Source organism: Tachypleus tridentatus, chromosome 12 (assembly GCF_004210375.1).
Source record: "Tachypleus tridentatus isolate NWPU-2018 chromosome 12, ASM421037v1, whole genome shotgun sequence".
In the NCBI taxonomy this organism is placed as follows: Eukaryota; Metazoa; Arthropoda; class Merostomata; order Xiphosura; family Limulidae; genus Tachypleus; species Tachypleus tridentatus.
The window spans coordinates 80,281,779-80,296,229 of NC_134836.1; the positions used below are offsets into that span (position 1 = coordinate 80,281,779).

At 31.2% G+C, this 14,451-nt stretch overlaps 1 protein-coding gene across 6 annotated transcripts in view; it reads right to left on the bottom strand.

Moving 5' to 3' along the window:
- Positions 1–14,451, bottom strand: part of LOC143233779 (receptor-type guanylate cyclase Gyc76C-like) — a 101,903-nt gene that overhangs the window by 12,890 nt on the left and 74,562 nt on the right. For 3 of the 6 annotated variants that reach the window (XM_076470431.1, XM_076470434.1, XM_076470436.1), the window contains exons 2-10: positions 10,549–10,623; positions 9,937–10,180; positions 6,499–6,645; positions 5,235–5,410; positions 3,990–4,131; positions 3,093–3,268; positions 2,551–2,656; positions 1,724–1,802; positions 322–424 (exon numbers count right to left, since the gene is read on the bottom strand). In XM_076470431.1, coding sequence (XP_076326546.1) covers positions 322–424; positions 1,724–1,802; positions 2,551–2,656; positions 3,093–3,268; positions 3,990–4,131; positions 5,235–5,410; positions 6,499–6,645; positions 9,937–10,180; positions 10,549–10,623 — 1,248 coding nt within the window. Of the gene's footprint in view, positions 1–321; positions 425–1,723; positions 1,803–2,550; positions 2,657–3,092; positions 3,269–3,989; positions 4,132–5,234; positions 5,411–6,498; positions 6,646–7,367; positions 7,457–9,936; positions 10,181–10,548; positions 10,624–14,451 lie in introns of those variants that run through there. The other 3 variants (XM_076470435.1, XM_076470432.1, XM_076470437.1) reach the window with 3 other exon arrangements.

Genomic DNA, 14,451 nt, shown 5'->3' on the forward strand with positions numbered 1-14,451 from the left:
GAAGGGGTAGAGATATCCAACAGAGGATGAATAACTTATATTAAAGAAGAGAAACATGATCAGTTATACTGATTCAATTTGTCCTACCTCACAGATGAAGCTTACTTGTTTAACTGTTCTCACTGTCATAATCAGATTTACCTGTTTAAACAGATGCTGCTGTCATATATCATTTATCTGTTTAATAGATCCTACTCTCATATTACAGATCCTACTGTTACCTCAGGTTTAGTTATTTAACAGGTAGGTATGTTTATCTCAACAATCTTTTAAATTCTAAACTTTTGTTTAATTTCACATTATATCTCTGTGTTGACTTACTCTACTGTTGGACAGAAACAATTCATTAAAACCATATTTTCGTAGATCACGGGCATCAATTTTCCATAAAAGGCCAGCTATCTGTTGCTCATAAACCCAGTTTCTAAATGAAAATACAAAAATTGTGATGATAAATATCAAATGTATGAAGATGAAACGTTTTCACACTTTACATTCTTAGATATGCTTAGTACTGACTTCAATAGACTTACTGCTATGTTTAGTTAATACTATGCTCTATCACCTAATTTCTGTGGGCTTACTGTTATGTTTAACTAACACTACACTCTATCACCTCACTTCTGTAGGTTTACTGCTATGTTTAATTAACACTATATTCTATCACCTGACTTCATTGGACTCAGTATTATGTCTAGTTAACACTACATTCTCTCACCTGTCTTCTTTATAATTACTGTTACATTTAAATAACACTACATTCTATTACCTAACTTTAGTGAACTTACTGATATCTTTAGCTAACACTATGTTCTATCAACTGACCATTTTTCATTGAATTGGAAGTGTAAGAATATATTATTTATGTAAATAATGAAATTTCAGATTACACAAAATGAACAGCTGATTTCAATACTGCTGTATTGATATACATATACAGTATATATTATCTTTAAATTATAGCTTATTACATTTTGTTAAAATACAAATATTTAAATGTCTTTTCTTGATCACCTAAAATTGTTCATGTCCTGAAACTTTTCATCATCATTGATTGTGCTTATGCTGATGACTGAGGTTGTCCTTTTAAAAAAATAATTCAATCTTTATAAGCTTTCCATTGTATATGAGTATTAGTTTTCCAGATATAAATGAAATTGTAAGACTACAACTGTGTGGTCTGGTAGGATTGTTGTGATTACAGTTTTCTGAACATTTTTCTTCTGAAAATAATTACTGTTTTGAATAGTTAGCAGAATATTGCAAGTGTTTATCCATAAAGAATTGTTTTAGTATCTTGTAAATTTCACCGTGAGATATGCTCAGCTTCGTGAGAAGATTAACTTCAGGTGTGATTTAAAAACCAGTTTGATAACAAAGATATTGTTCTGGATTACCCTTGGGCATATTATTGTAACCAGCTTTAAAACAAGATATCACCCTGTATTAACAGGAAGAATGGTTTACAAACCTGTTCCAGTTCTAACTGACTGTTTTATGCCTTTTTTCAATAAAATATATATATATGAATATCCATCTTCAAGAAGGGCTGAACCACCTATATTCATAAATCTATTTGTAGAAGCATTGCACTGTTGCCTTTGTCTTCATGACTAACAACCATGGTGATATGCAACTGCATTATAAAATACAAATGATGTGCGATCAACTCCTTGTACGCCAAACTTTTAAATCCATGCTTTAACATTGACTATATACATACCTGTATGTAATACTTGTTACAACGATAACAACTGCAAGAAGAACAGCCAGAATGGCAGCTACTAGTTTCCTTGTCATTTCTGAAAAGTGATAAAGTCAGTGAATGATACTAAAATAGCTGATCTGCAGCCTTGAAAAGAAAAACCTGCTGCTTCCTGGTGATAAAATCCTGAACTTAAGAAATGGTAAGCATCTAACTACTTGTGTATTTTCAGAGTAGCCATAATAATTTTCCATATCAGCAAAGGCATGCATACAAATAACAATTAAAACTTGATTCATAATTGGCATTATTTCAACTTGTAATCTAATTACATAGGGTAATAACAAATTCAGAAAATGCTTATTTCAGATAAATATGCTATTTCAATGTAACTACTAGCAAAATGTTAGTTTTTTTATTTATAAAGTAGCACTTAATCTAACCTATATCAACTGATGCAGGGTTTAAAATTAATGTTGTTTCACTGAAAACTTGGATAATAGGTAAAAAATTATAAACTGACATATCCAAATTAAAGCTTTTAATAAAAATGAAGGAACTTCATTTTGATGTGTCAATATATTCATTACTATCTCTTAGAAGGGTTCACACATGCATGTGGGTTCTTACATGAAAAAAAGCTGTAGAAAATTGTGTCTGACAAATTTCTTGGCTTTTTATGGCCACCCTGGTTTTGGATTGTTAAATTATATAAAATATTTTTGTCCAATAACATGAATTAAATCTGACAATTCGTAGATGGATATAATTCTAGATTAATTTAATCATCTTCAAGACAATAAAGTAATATTAACTAAAGCTAAGAAGTAGTAAATGTTTTCTACCTGGGGGCGGTCTACACTCATTTCCATCATAGCCGCAAGGAGGTACGTCCAAGGGTGGTTTCCCACCTACCCATGCAATAGACATGCTGTCATAAGGGTCAAAAATCTGAATAAAAATATAACTCAGTTAACACAAAATCACAACCATCTTTCTTTATAATATTAATAGTGTGGATGATATTTATTAATATACAGGACAAAACATTGACTAAAAACTGATATATAACTTGTCATATCTGTATTTATAAAAATACAATTGTCATATCTGTATTTATAACAATACAATTGTCATATCAGTATTTATAACAATATATAAATGTCATATCAGTATGTGTGAGAACATATAATTATCACATCAATTTGTATGAGAAATTATAACATCAAATAGCTCGTGTCACTATGGGCATATAATCTCAAAACCAAAACCTATCTATGATAAAACTCTAGAGCCCCTTATCCTAAAACCCCTGAAATGTGGATGTATATTTTTTACACTTTTGTTACATTACTGAATGCCAAATCAAAAGTTCCAATATCTGTACCGTTTCATTCCCATCATAAATGAAAGGTCCAACAGGAAGCATTGTATAGGGAGGATTCTCCCTGTTATAGAAACCGACCAAGGAAGCAACTTTAGGTGTTTGAAACCGAGCAAGAACTGTATAATTTCCCTCTACATCACCATTGTCGTCTATGTTCATCCAGACACCAGCAACACCTGGACATCAGAAAAACAATTAACTGCTAAACATGACTGGTGTGTAGGGTATTTTCAAACATATACCCTGAATCACTACCTGCTATGCACATTATTTTTAGCATCTGTTAGATATTATAGTGTCTACAACTTCTAATTAGGATGTAAATCCTATACTTGTTCACAATATATAACAGTTTAAATTGATATATATATATATATATATCACCACTTTAAAATAATGATTATACACATCATCTTCAAGAGAGAAGTTGCAGGTCATTAATTTCATATTTTTATATTTTCTTGAATTTCATGTGACATGTTTGTAATTTTATATTTATGCATAAATATCAGAACAAATTTTGCTACATTCTTAACAGATATTCAGCAGACCTTCATATATATTTAATAATTTATAGTTCTCTTTCAATTTCAAAAAAAGTATTAATTGTGGGTTCATTTTAACATTGTATATTTATCATTTTAAATGTTGAATTCCCATATTTCTCTAGAGGGCATGATAATTAAAATTTTGATAATTCAACATGCCAGTTTAATAATTCCTGCTACAAGTCATATGTGTAAACTAATGAAGTTAACTGTACTGTATAATGTCTAAATCTGGAACCATTGTTCAGGAAATAAATATGTAGCCCCTTAACTAACACAAAGTACAAATCATGCAAGTTTGTTTTTTATAACAATAACGTTTGTATAGACTTTGGTTGTATGCACCTACTTGGATATCGTTTTTTGTCAATAATGTGTTTGATGACCTGTTTGCCATCTCTTGGGTCACCCTCTACTTTCAATACCTTAGATAAAGCTTCTCCATACAGTCTCACTGCATCATACAGGTATGCTGCATATACTGTAATGTGCTGGTTGAAAAGCAAAATAATAAGTGACTTGAGGTTTCAATGTATCACTACATAGAATTTTCACTATAAATAGTTAGTCAACTTCTCAAAATGTTGTATGGTTTCAAGCTATCAGTTAATCCTTCAAGAACAAGTCCTCACAATGTCTCAGGGTATAATCTGTTAACATATTCAGATGCAGTTCTCACAATATGTTAAGGTTTAATCACTTAATATCTTCAGATCCAGTTCTCACAGTGTTTTAAGGTTTAATCTGTTAATATCCTCAGAGGAGTTCTCACAGTGTCTTAGGGTTTAAACTGTTAATATCTGGAGATCCAGTTCTCACAGTGTATTAAGGTTTAATCTGTTAATATCTGCAGACACAGTTCTCATAGTGTATTAAGGTTTAATCTGTTAATATCTTCAGATGGAATTCACATAATGTCTTAAGGTTTAATCTGTTAATATCTTCAGGTGGAATTCTCAAAGTGTCTTAGGGTTTAATCTGTTAATATCTTCAGATGGAATTCTCACAGTGTCTTAAGGTTTTTAAGTTATTTTTTAATGTCTTGAGGAATCCTCACAATGTTTTAGTGTTTAATCTGTTAATATATATATATTCAAAACAATGCACCATACTTTAGGTATATCACTTAATTTAAAGGGGAAAATGTATCAGGTCTCAGGTAAAGATAATTGAAAAAACTATCTACTTTTATAATCATACCTGCAAAATTACCTATCCTAGCATAACAAAGTTTGAGCTGAGTTACACTGAAGTTCATCACTTTGAATCAAGAAAGTTTGAATGTGATTGTATATGTTTCAAAACTACATAATATTCATTAACTTTCACCTAGTTTGTATTTCTTTTCTCCCTCTCACATTTAACGTATTACATGACTGATGTTATGAGGTTTATCTCAGTCTGAATTTTCAATTAAAAAATATATCAGTCCAAAACTGTGTCAGAGCTTAAAAATGTACATTTCACATCTCTTCTTAGGGTATAAAAGAGCTTAAAAATGTACATTTCACATCTCTTCTTAGGGTATAAAGCAGTATCAGTTTATGCTATGGTTATGATGTATTATTCATGTTCCTAAATGATGGACACTCACCTTTTTGAGATTGGGTCTGGGAGAAGCAAAATTAAAAGGAGGCCGTTCATTGTAAAGTCGAACTTTATCTTCAAACTTTGTGTAGTTCTCTTTTGTTGGTGGAGTCGGAACTATGACAAGTAAGGACTGAGCTGCCTGCATTGCCACTCTGGCATCATTGTCCAGAAGATCTGAACCTAAAGGTAATAGAAAACAATTCTTCTACTATCATCTTATTACAATGGCGAGAGAGAATTCCTGTCTTTTTTCAATTATAATAACATAACAAAAAACAAGTATCAACAGTTTACGATCAGAATTAAAAATAAAAACACAGTAATTTTCATAAACTGGTCTTACAAATATATTATCACATTATACAAAAAACAAAATACTATAACTACTAGAGAAAACTGGTCCATTACTACATACCATTATGCCCATAATCCCAATATCATCACAAAAAATAAAAAGTTTGTTGTGAAATGCAACTTTCCCATTACTAAGACCAAACTCATGTTCACCTCAAAACAAATAAATCTTGTGGAATTTTTCTATTTTTGCACCTGTTTAATATCTTATTATGAAATTTCCTGTACAATGAAACAATGTCTGTCTTATATGACAAACCAAATAAATGTGCATCTTAAGAGTTCCTCAATAAACATTTCAAATAATCTTGATACACTTGTCCTATAACTTCATCTCAAATAAATTATTATACGTAATTATTGTAATCAGTAATAATGTACTAATAATGGTTGTGTAAATGTTACTGTTGTTGCAAATAATGGTTATATCAATGTTATTGTTGTTTATAATAATGGTTGTATGAATGTTACTGTTGTTTGTAATAATGGTTGTATGAATGTCACTGTTGTTTGTAATAACGGTTCTATGAATGTCACTATTGTCTGTAATAATAGTTGTATAAATGTTACTGTTGTTTGTAATAATGGTTGTATAAATGTTACTGTTGTTTTAAACTAGGGTTGTATGAATTATGCAACTTTTATCATACACAACTGTGTATTTACTTGTCTAGTTAGACGTTCAGCTGTTTACCTGTGAGTCGTAAGTAGACGTGTAGCTGTATATTTGTGATAAACGAAAGCTATGTACATAGTGTAGCTGAGTGTGTACACTAATAGCACGTAATGTGGTCAAGTCACAGCGTGATAATATATTGATATAGCAGTAAACAAACGTGTGAATTTAAGTGTCAAAGTCAGTAGATTGTTTCTATGATTTTCACTGTTGAACTAGTTTAGAGACAGGTACGTACGCCAGAGATAGTTGTGTGACTGAGCCAGTGTGTAGGTTTCGTAGCTGATATATACCAGAACGTATTCTCCATTTTCCAAGAGACCTTTTGTTTTCATAACGATCATTAGCTCTATCATCTCCTTCATTGGGCCCAACATCACGTAGACTGGAAAATGAAAAATAATTTTATATAATTTGAGCTGCTCCCCCAAATAAATAGTACTTTATAGCCCTAGAAACTACATCAAATAGTATTATATTTTAAAGAACTGCATAATTAAGACAAATAGTTTGCTTTACTTTGTTGTCGATAAATGGCAGTGGTATTTTGATGTTATTTTACTGTCTAAAAGCAAAATAATAAAATAATTCCGTTTTTTCTGTGTACGGTTACGCGATGAGCCACCTGCGCTCTGTCCTCCGAATCGAACTCCGTATATTAAGGCTGTAAGTCCGTACACTTAATTCTGACTACGCGGTCAGTAAGTCCATAGACTTGAATCGCTAAATATTCCAGTGCTCATTTCTTGGCAGTGGACACAACATATGATTTATTAATTAATTAAAACTCTTTCGTCCCTGGAGGTAAAAGTGCTCGTGTCGCGATTTGGAGTGTTATTTTCAAAATTTTTATTAAATAGCATTTTTAATACTTATATCAATGAGACTGGCACTAAAACATAGGTTATAATTTAAATTATATAGGTTTTAATTTAAAACGAAATGTAAAAAAATGTTAAATTTTGATTTTTGTGTGCCACATAACATGTCTAGTTGTCATATTGTTCAGTTTTTATTTTATTATACCCACCATACAACATTTACAAGTATCTAGCAAAGTAGAATCTCAAATTTGAGATACAGACAAGCTAAATATAAAATAAGAACCTTTCACTGGCCTGAAGACAAAAGGCGGAAGACTTTCAAAACGGCGTCCTGTACACTTGTGTCTCCATAGCAGGTAGTTCCCGTCCATTCTACAAAGTTTCATTAAGAAACTTCCATCTATTTGACTTGCTGAGATATCAGTATATTTAGCAAATTTAGCTCTGCCCTTCAAATCAATCATTTGAAAGTTAAACATTTTGTTTAAGACAATTAGTATTGCCTACTTTTAAGCTGCTCAAGTTTAAAACCAATAGAAAGAGAATATTACCCTCTATGTAATTCTAACAGTTGTTTATAAGTGACTTGAAGGCGAAAAAAAGCATTTTACCAAAACTGTAGATGTGTGATCAATAAGTCGTTTCTCTGAATAGGAATGGGATTTTTTCAACCCACATATACTTTACTTAGAGACTAAATTACAGAGATTTAGAGGACACCAATACTGTAATTTGATACTTTTTTATTTTTCAAAATTTAATGTTTGAAACCTATTAAATTATTACCTCTAAACACCCCAAATCTAAACAAGGCCTAGGATAGTATGTAAGCATGACTGCCGAATTTCGTAACACTGGCCTGTGTTTTTAAATGTATTTCTCATTTACGTTCTATGTTTTAAGAAATATAACTAAAATGTGTATTTATACACATATGTAACATACGGTAGCCGAAATATTATACTTTTGTAGGCCAATACTTAGTTACGCTTACTGCATTTGTGTTATTCTAATTGCCTAAACTGAGGAAAATTTAAAACCACATTATAGCATATTCGAAATCTGACAACTTTTTAAAACAAGAGGGTAGTAAATTCTATAAGTGTCCAAATAACACCTTCATACACATATGCTGCGAAATTCGACAGACTTCAAATGGATGAGCAGTAGTACTGAAACACCTGAAATGTAAACAGATCGGCGAGGCTCAGAACATACAATGTTTATTGGACCAGCACAACTTTGAATCATATAATAAATATTTTCACACATTCTAATTACACTTTTATTACCCTTGAAAATTTCCTTTGTAAGTGCTGTAGGAAACATAAGCCGCTTAGTCCAATATTGTATTCTTGAAGCAAGGCGCAAAAATGAATGACACTTTTCTGTTTTACACGTGCGTTCTTGTTCTCTAGAGTGTCGTATTACTGTGTGTTGCGCAAAGACGGGATCAGACGGTCAGTGATTTTCAGCTTTATTTACAGTGGGCTTAACTTCAGATGTTGAAAGTAAAATAAACACAAAATGTTTAACAGTTGAAACTCTCAGGGTACATACTTTGAAACCTTGATTAATAATGAAGAAAAAAGACACAGCTGGTCATTTTATTTCTAATTTTATAATTTGTCTTTACATTATAGTTGAGTTTTCTACAGGCTGAAGAATAAAGTAACAAACGTAATAACAGAAAATAATTATAAAACTGTACTGAAAAAGTTAAATATATTCATTAACGAGGTTTAAGAGATTATGTAAGTGAGACATGAGATTTTTTGAGACAAAGAAAAGTATTCTTAATGTCAAAATGAAAATCACTTTGCTCTCTTACTAGTTAAAAAGGGATCGACAATTTCACGAATCAATATTAATAAAAATACTTCATTAAAAACGCTGAATTTTTGAGTGCTAAAGCCCTGTAATGTTTACCAAAACTCGACCAACTTTTATGAATATACACTATATATATTTGAAGTTACTAGTATGTAAACTGTAATGAGTACAAGTGGTTATGAGTGAGGTCCAATGAGCCTAAGCAGTGTCTGTATATTTAAAGAGACTTTAAAATTAAAAAAAACTTACTTGTATAAAAGTTATATATCAAGAACAATTGAAGTTTAAACCAAGTTTTATCGACATTTTGAGAACAATTTCAGAATTCTCTTTGTTTTCTCACACAACATTTCTATAAATATTTAAGATTTAGGTAAGAAGTAACTTAATGCTAATGGACTGTATATATACTTACAAAATAATTGACCTTTCATTAGATATCTCAAAGAAGTGACCATTAAACACGTTATGAATCTTATTAGATTACACATCTCTTGAGTCTTAAAGTACAGTTATATAATCCAGGAAGTTCAATGGGCCTTCATTTATCTTATAATTTATATGATGAACCTTTGCACATCTAATAATTGATAAGAAAATGTTCCAAGTTATATTGTAAAGAGGACCTTTAAACACTGGATAATTTATAAGATATAAAGGAATGTTAAACATTTATGTTGTAAAAAAATACCTTTAAACACTGAATAATTGATAAGATATACAGAAATGTTAAACATTTTATGATGTGTAAGGTTATATCTACTTATGTTAAAAAAACCATGTAATTATATATAAAGTACCATCAAACAATCAATAAAGAACCATTATATAAAGCTGTATGTATATATATATAATGATCAGTATTCTCTCCACAAGTACAAACGCTTACTTAAAGACAGTGGAGTTCACTGTCCTGAATATAAGAATTCATTACCAAGGGTATAGTGCACAAAAGGCATTTATACATTTTATTTTGTTTTAGTGACAAACGCCAAGTGTTTTTCATCATGCTAACTTACCTCTCGTTTTGGTATATGTGTTTTTGATGACGTTGTGGAACTGCTGTTCACAGTTAGGAAGACGCTCTTCCTGACATTGGTTTATATTAACGAACGTACTCTTTGTGTTTACTATCATTCTGTTAACAGTTGCTTGAAGCTCCAAACTGTCCAGAACAGTTAAATACCTCGGAGAATCTTCACAGATAACAGAAAACCGTTTCCATTTGTAGTACTTGAGCAGGGATATCACAGACCGGACCACCTGCGGTCAAACAAATATTGGTTCGATTCGATAGCTTCAGAAAGCATTAGTTGCTAAATATGTTAATTTTCTCAAAACACTTCTAGAACAAAAATCACAATAGCGTATATTTATTTTTTTATTTAAAACTAATACAAAAAATAAATGTGTTAACGATTCTAAGAAAATAATGTAAAATATTTTGTTAAAGATACACTAATTACAACCATATCCAGTACAGAGTAGAGTTAAACCATGTACAACAAGGTCTAATACTTTGTTAAAGATACATTGCACACAACGATATCAAGAATAGGGTAAAGTTAATGGTATATATTTTGGACACACCTGAATATCTGAAGATTTAACTATATCACTTTTGAACATACCTGAATATCTGAAGGGTACGTTCTTGCAAAAGTGGTATAAAAGTTTTTATCTGATACCTTGGGATTTGCACATTTCTGAAAAAACAACAACATTGAATTATGATATTAAGTTTGCATATTTTTGATAAATAACAACACTTAATTATGACACCGAATTTGCACATTTCTGAAGAAAAAACTCGTTGAATTATGATACTGATGTTCACTTAATTAACAAATGTTGGAATCATAAAAATATAATTTTTTAACTTGTAAAATTTAAATTTTTGGTAATTATAAAATCGCATTTCAAGCCTATAATATGGCCAATGAAGTTTGTCAAAAGCTTTAGTTCAACATTTATGCACAGAAGATATTAAGTCTCATGAATATCACCTCGCAGCCAAGTTTCAGTATTTTTAGATTAGATATAAGCCATGCGATGGCGCTACGGCTGGTCGTTGCTGATTTGTTTCTTGTAAGCCAGAAATTAAATTAGTTATGAATGATGTAGACTTTTCACTGTATAAGCTGAAACACAGTATAAAATGTATATCGAAGTGATTGTTCTTTCCCTGATACAACAATAGTTCAGTAGATAGTTTTAATTATTTTATTTCATGCCATAGTTTATTTTATCGAGTGTGTGTATGTTTATCTTATTGTAAAGCCACATTGGGCTATCTGCTGAGTCCAACGTTATTTTATCGATGTGTCAATTCCCACTTTTATACATAGCAAGTTTTGTTTTGTTTTGTTTGTTTTTTTCTGAATTTCGCACAAAGCTACGCGAGGGCTATCTGTGCTAGCCGTCCCTAATTTAGCAGTGTAAGAGTACAGGGAAGGCAACTAGTCATCACCACCCACCGCTAACTCTTGGGCTACTCTTTTACGAACGAATAGTGGGATTGATCGTTCATTATAACGCTCCCACGGCTGAAAGGGTGAGCATGTTTGGCACGACGGCGATGCGAACCCGCGACTCTCAGATTACGAGTCGCACGCCTTAACACGCTTGGCCATGCCGGGCCACATAGCAAGTGAAGCACGTTTTAGAAATACATATTTGTTGTTTTCATTGTGTAAAGTTACACAATGGGCAATGCGTACTTTGTTGAACGTGAAGAATCGAACCCTGTATTCTATAGAAATGTAAAATACTTATACGAATCGTTATCAGTAACTGTACACAGCTTTAAATAAATTCAAATTTTAAACTGATGATTTAGCATTACATGAAACATGATTTACAAAACATGCCTCTGGTAGTAATTACACTCTATTAAAAAACTAGTAACAGACATGGTATTTATGTTTTACTTTAGTGATTTGGTTTCTTGTTTCCCAAAGAGAAGTTGCTTCCGGCGCCCCTTGCCAAAAACTGTCTTAACACACATATTTACAGAAATATGATAAGAAAATCGTTTAGCTCAGCCTATTTACAATAAAATGGAGAATATTAAGTGTTGATAGAAAACAAAGTCAATCACTGGATTGGACAGTACTTTTGTACAGACGCGTGAGATCTCAACACAAGTTACATTTCTAATTTTCTCTTTGTTTGACACTGTCAACAAGGCTGAAGGATAGTCTCTTCATCACTTGCGTCGCGTGCTTCTTTGTGACGTGTGTCAGCATAGGTGTTAACCCTTCGTAAAACAGACACCTAGTTACATTATCACAGTCTAATCTAGTTGTAGTCGTGAATATTTAAACTCGAAGTTTTTCATTTCCACAAATTTACAAGTTTTCAACCTGTAACAAACAAACAAACTTCAATAGAAGAATAGTATATTAACACTCCTACGAAAAGTGGGGCCTAATAGGCCCCAGAGCAACTTGAAAGGTTATTAATATTAGGCTAATAAATTTGTATTTAAATGAAATTGCCATTTAATTTGATTCATTTTTTCATAGGCCTATTAGGCCCCACTTTTCGTAGGAGTGTTAAGGTGTAGTTGGTAATACTAGTACCGTATTACCATTACAAAATTGAAAAATACCGGGATTTGCTGTTATACACGAACCGTAAAACCATGTGAAGAATCTTGTCAATAATTATCGTTTCAGATGAATAAAACACTAAAAAACAAAAACTAAAGTCTATAATTTATACTCGGGTGTACTCGAGAAATGTAAAACAATATATGAAATAACTAACAAGTTATCCACACACACACATATATATAATAAGATTTACACGACTAAAGTATGTGTTTAAGTATGCATCAAAATACACTAAAATATAAATCAAATAGGCAGTTATAGGTTCAAGTATAAAAACGTAGCAGATACTGTAAAACAGAACACCAAAACACTGTAAACTATAAACATATGAGCAGGTTTAAGGGTCATATATAACAAGGTAGCATATACTGTTAAACAGAACATGCAAACACACTGTAAAATACAAGAAAATGAGCAGGTTTACAGGTGAAAAACAAGTTAATAGATACCGTTAAACAGAACACCGAAACACACTCTAAAATATAAATAACATCAGTAGAATTTAGGGTTAAATACAAAGGATCACAGGATAACACAAAACAGAAGACTAAAACATACTGTAAAATATAAATGTCATGAACATGTCATAGGGTTAAATTTAATGCAGCAGATATTGTTAAAAAGAACACCAAAACACTGTACAATAAAAACAACATGAGCAGGTTTTAGGGTTAAATACAACAAGGTAACAGAAACTGTTAAACAGAAACCAAAACATACTGTAAAATATAAAGAACATGAAAAGCTTTTAGGTTCAAATACATCAATGTAACAGGAACTGTTAAACAAAAATCCAATACACTGTAAAATATAAAAAATGTAAGAAGGTTTTAGGGTTAAAAAAAACAAGGCCAGAACTCCAAAACACACAATAAAATATAAAAACCATAAGCAAGTTTTAGGGAAAAATACAATAAGGTAAGAGATAGTGAGAAACAAAACATCAAAAGCACTAAAACGTACTGTAAAATATAACCAACATGAGCAAGTTTTAGGGTCAAATACAACTAGATAACAGATATTGTTACACAGACCATCAAAAGATACTGCAAAATATAAAGAACATGAGCAGGTTTAGGGTTAAATACACTGTGAAATATAAACAAGATGAGCAGCTTTTAGGGTTAGATAGAACAAGGTAAAAGAGACTGTTATAAAGAACACCAACATATACTGTTAAATGTAAACAACATGAGCAGGTTTTAAAGTGAAATACTATAAGGTAACAGATAGTCTATAACAGAACACAACCATATTGTAAAATAAAAACAACACATTGAGGTTTTAGGATTAAATACAGGCACGGTTAAACAGTACAACAAAACATACTGTAAAACAAATCAACATGAGAAGGTTGTATGGTCAAATACAACAAAGTAACAGATACTGTTAATTACAACACCAAAACATTCTGTAAAAGATAAACAACATGAGCAGGTTTTAAAGTTAGATAGAACAAAGTAAGAGATACTCTAAGAAAGATTGCCAAAACATACTGTAAAATATATACAACATAAGTTTTAGGGTGAAATAGAAAAAGATAGCAGATACTGTTATACAGAACACCAAAACACGGTTTAAAGTAGAAAAAATATAAGTAGGTTTTAGGGTTAAATACAAGATAACATATAGTGGTCAACAGAACATCTAAATACAATGTGAAACGTAATCAAGATGAGCAGGATTTAGGGTCAAATAAAACAAGATAGCAGATACTGTTAGAAAAACATCAAAACACACAGGTAAAATAAAAATAACATAAGAAGGGTTTAAGGTTAAATATAACAGTGTAGCAGATATTATGAAACAGAACATCAAAACACACTGTAATATAAAAACAACATGAGCAGGTGTTAGGGATAAATAGAACAAGGTAACAGATACTGTTAAAAAGAACACCAAAATATACTATAAAAT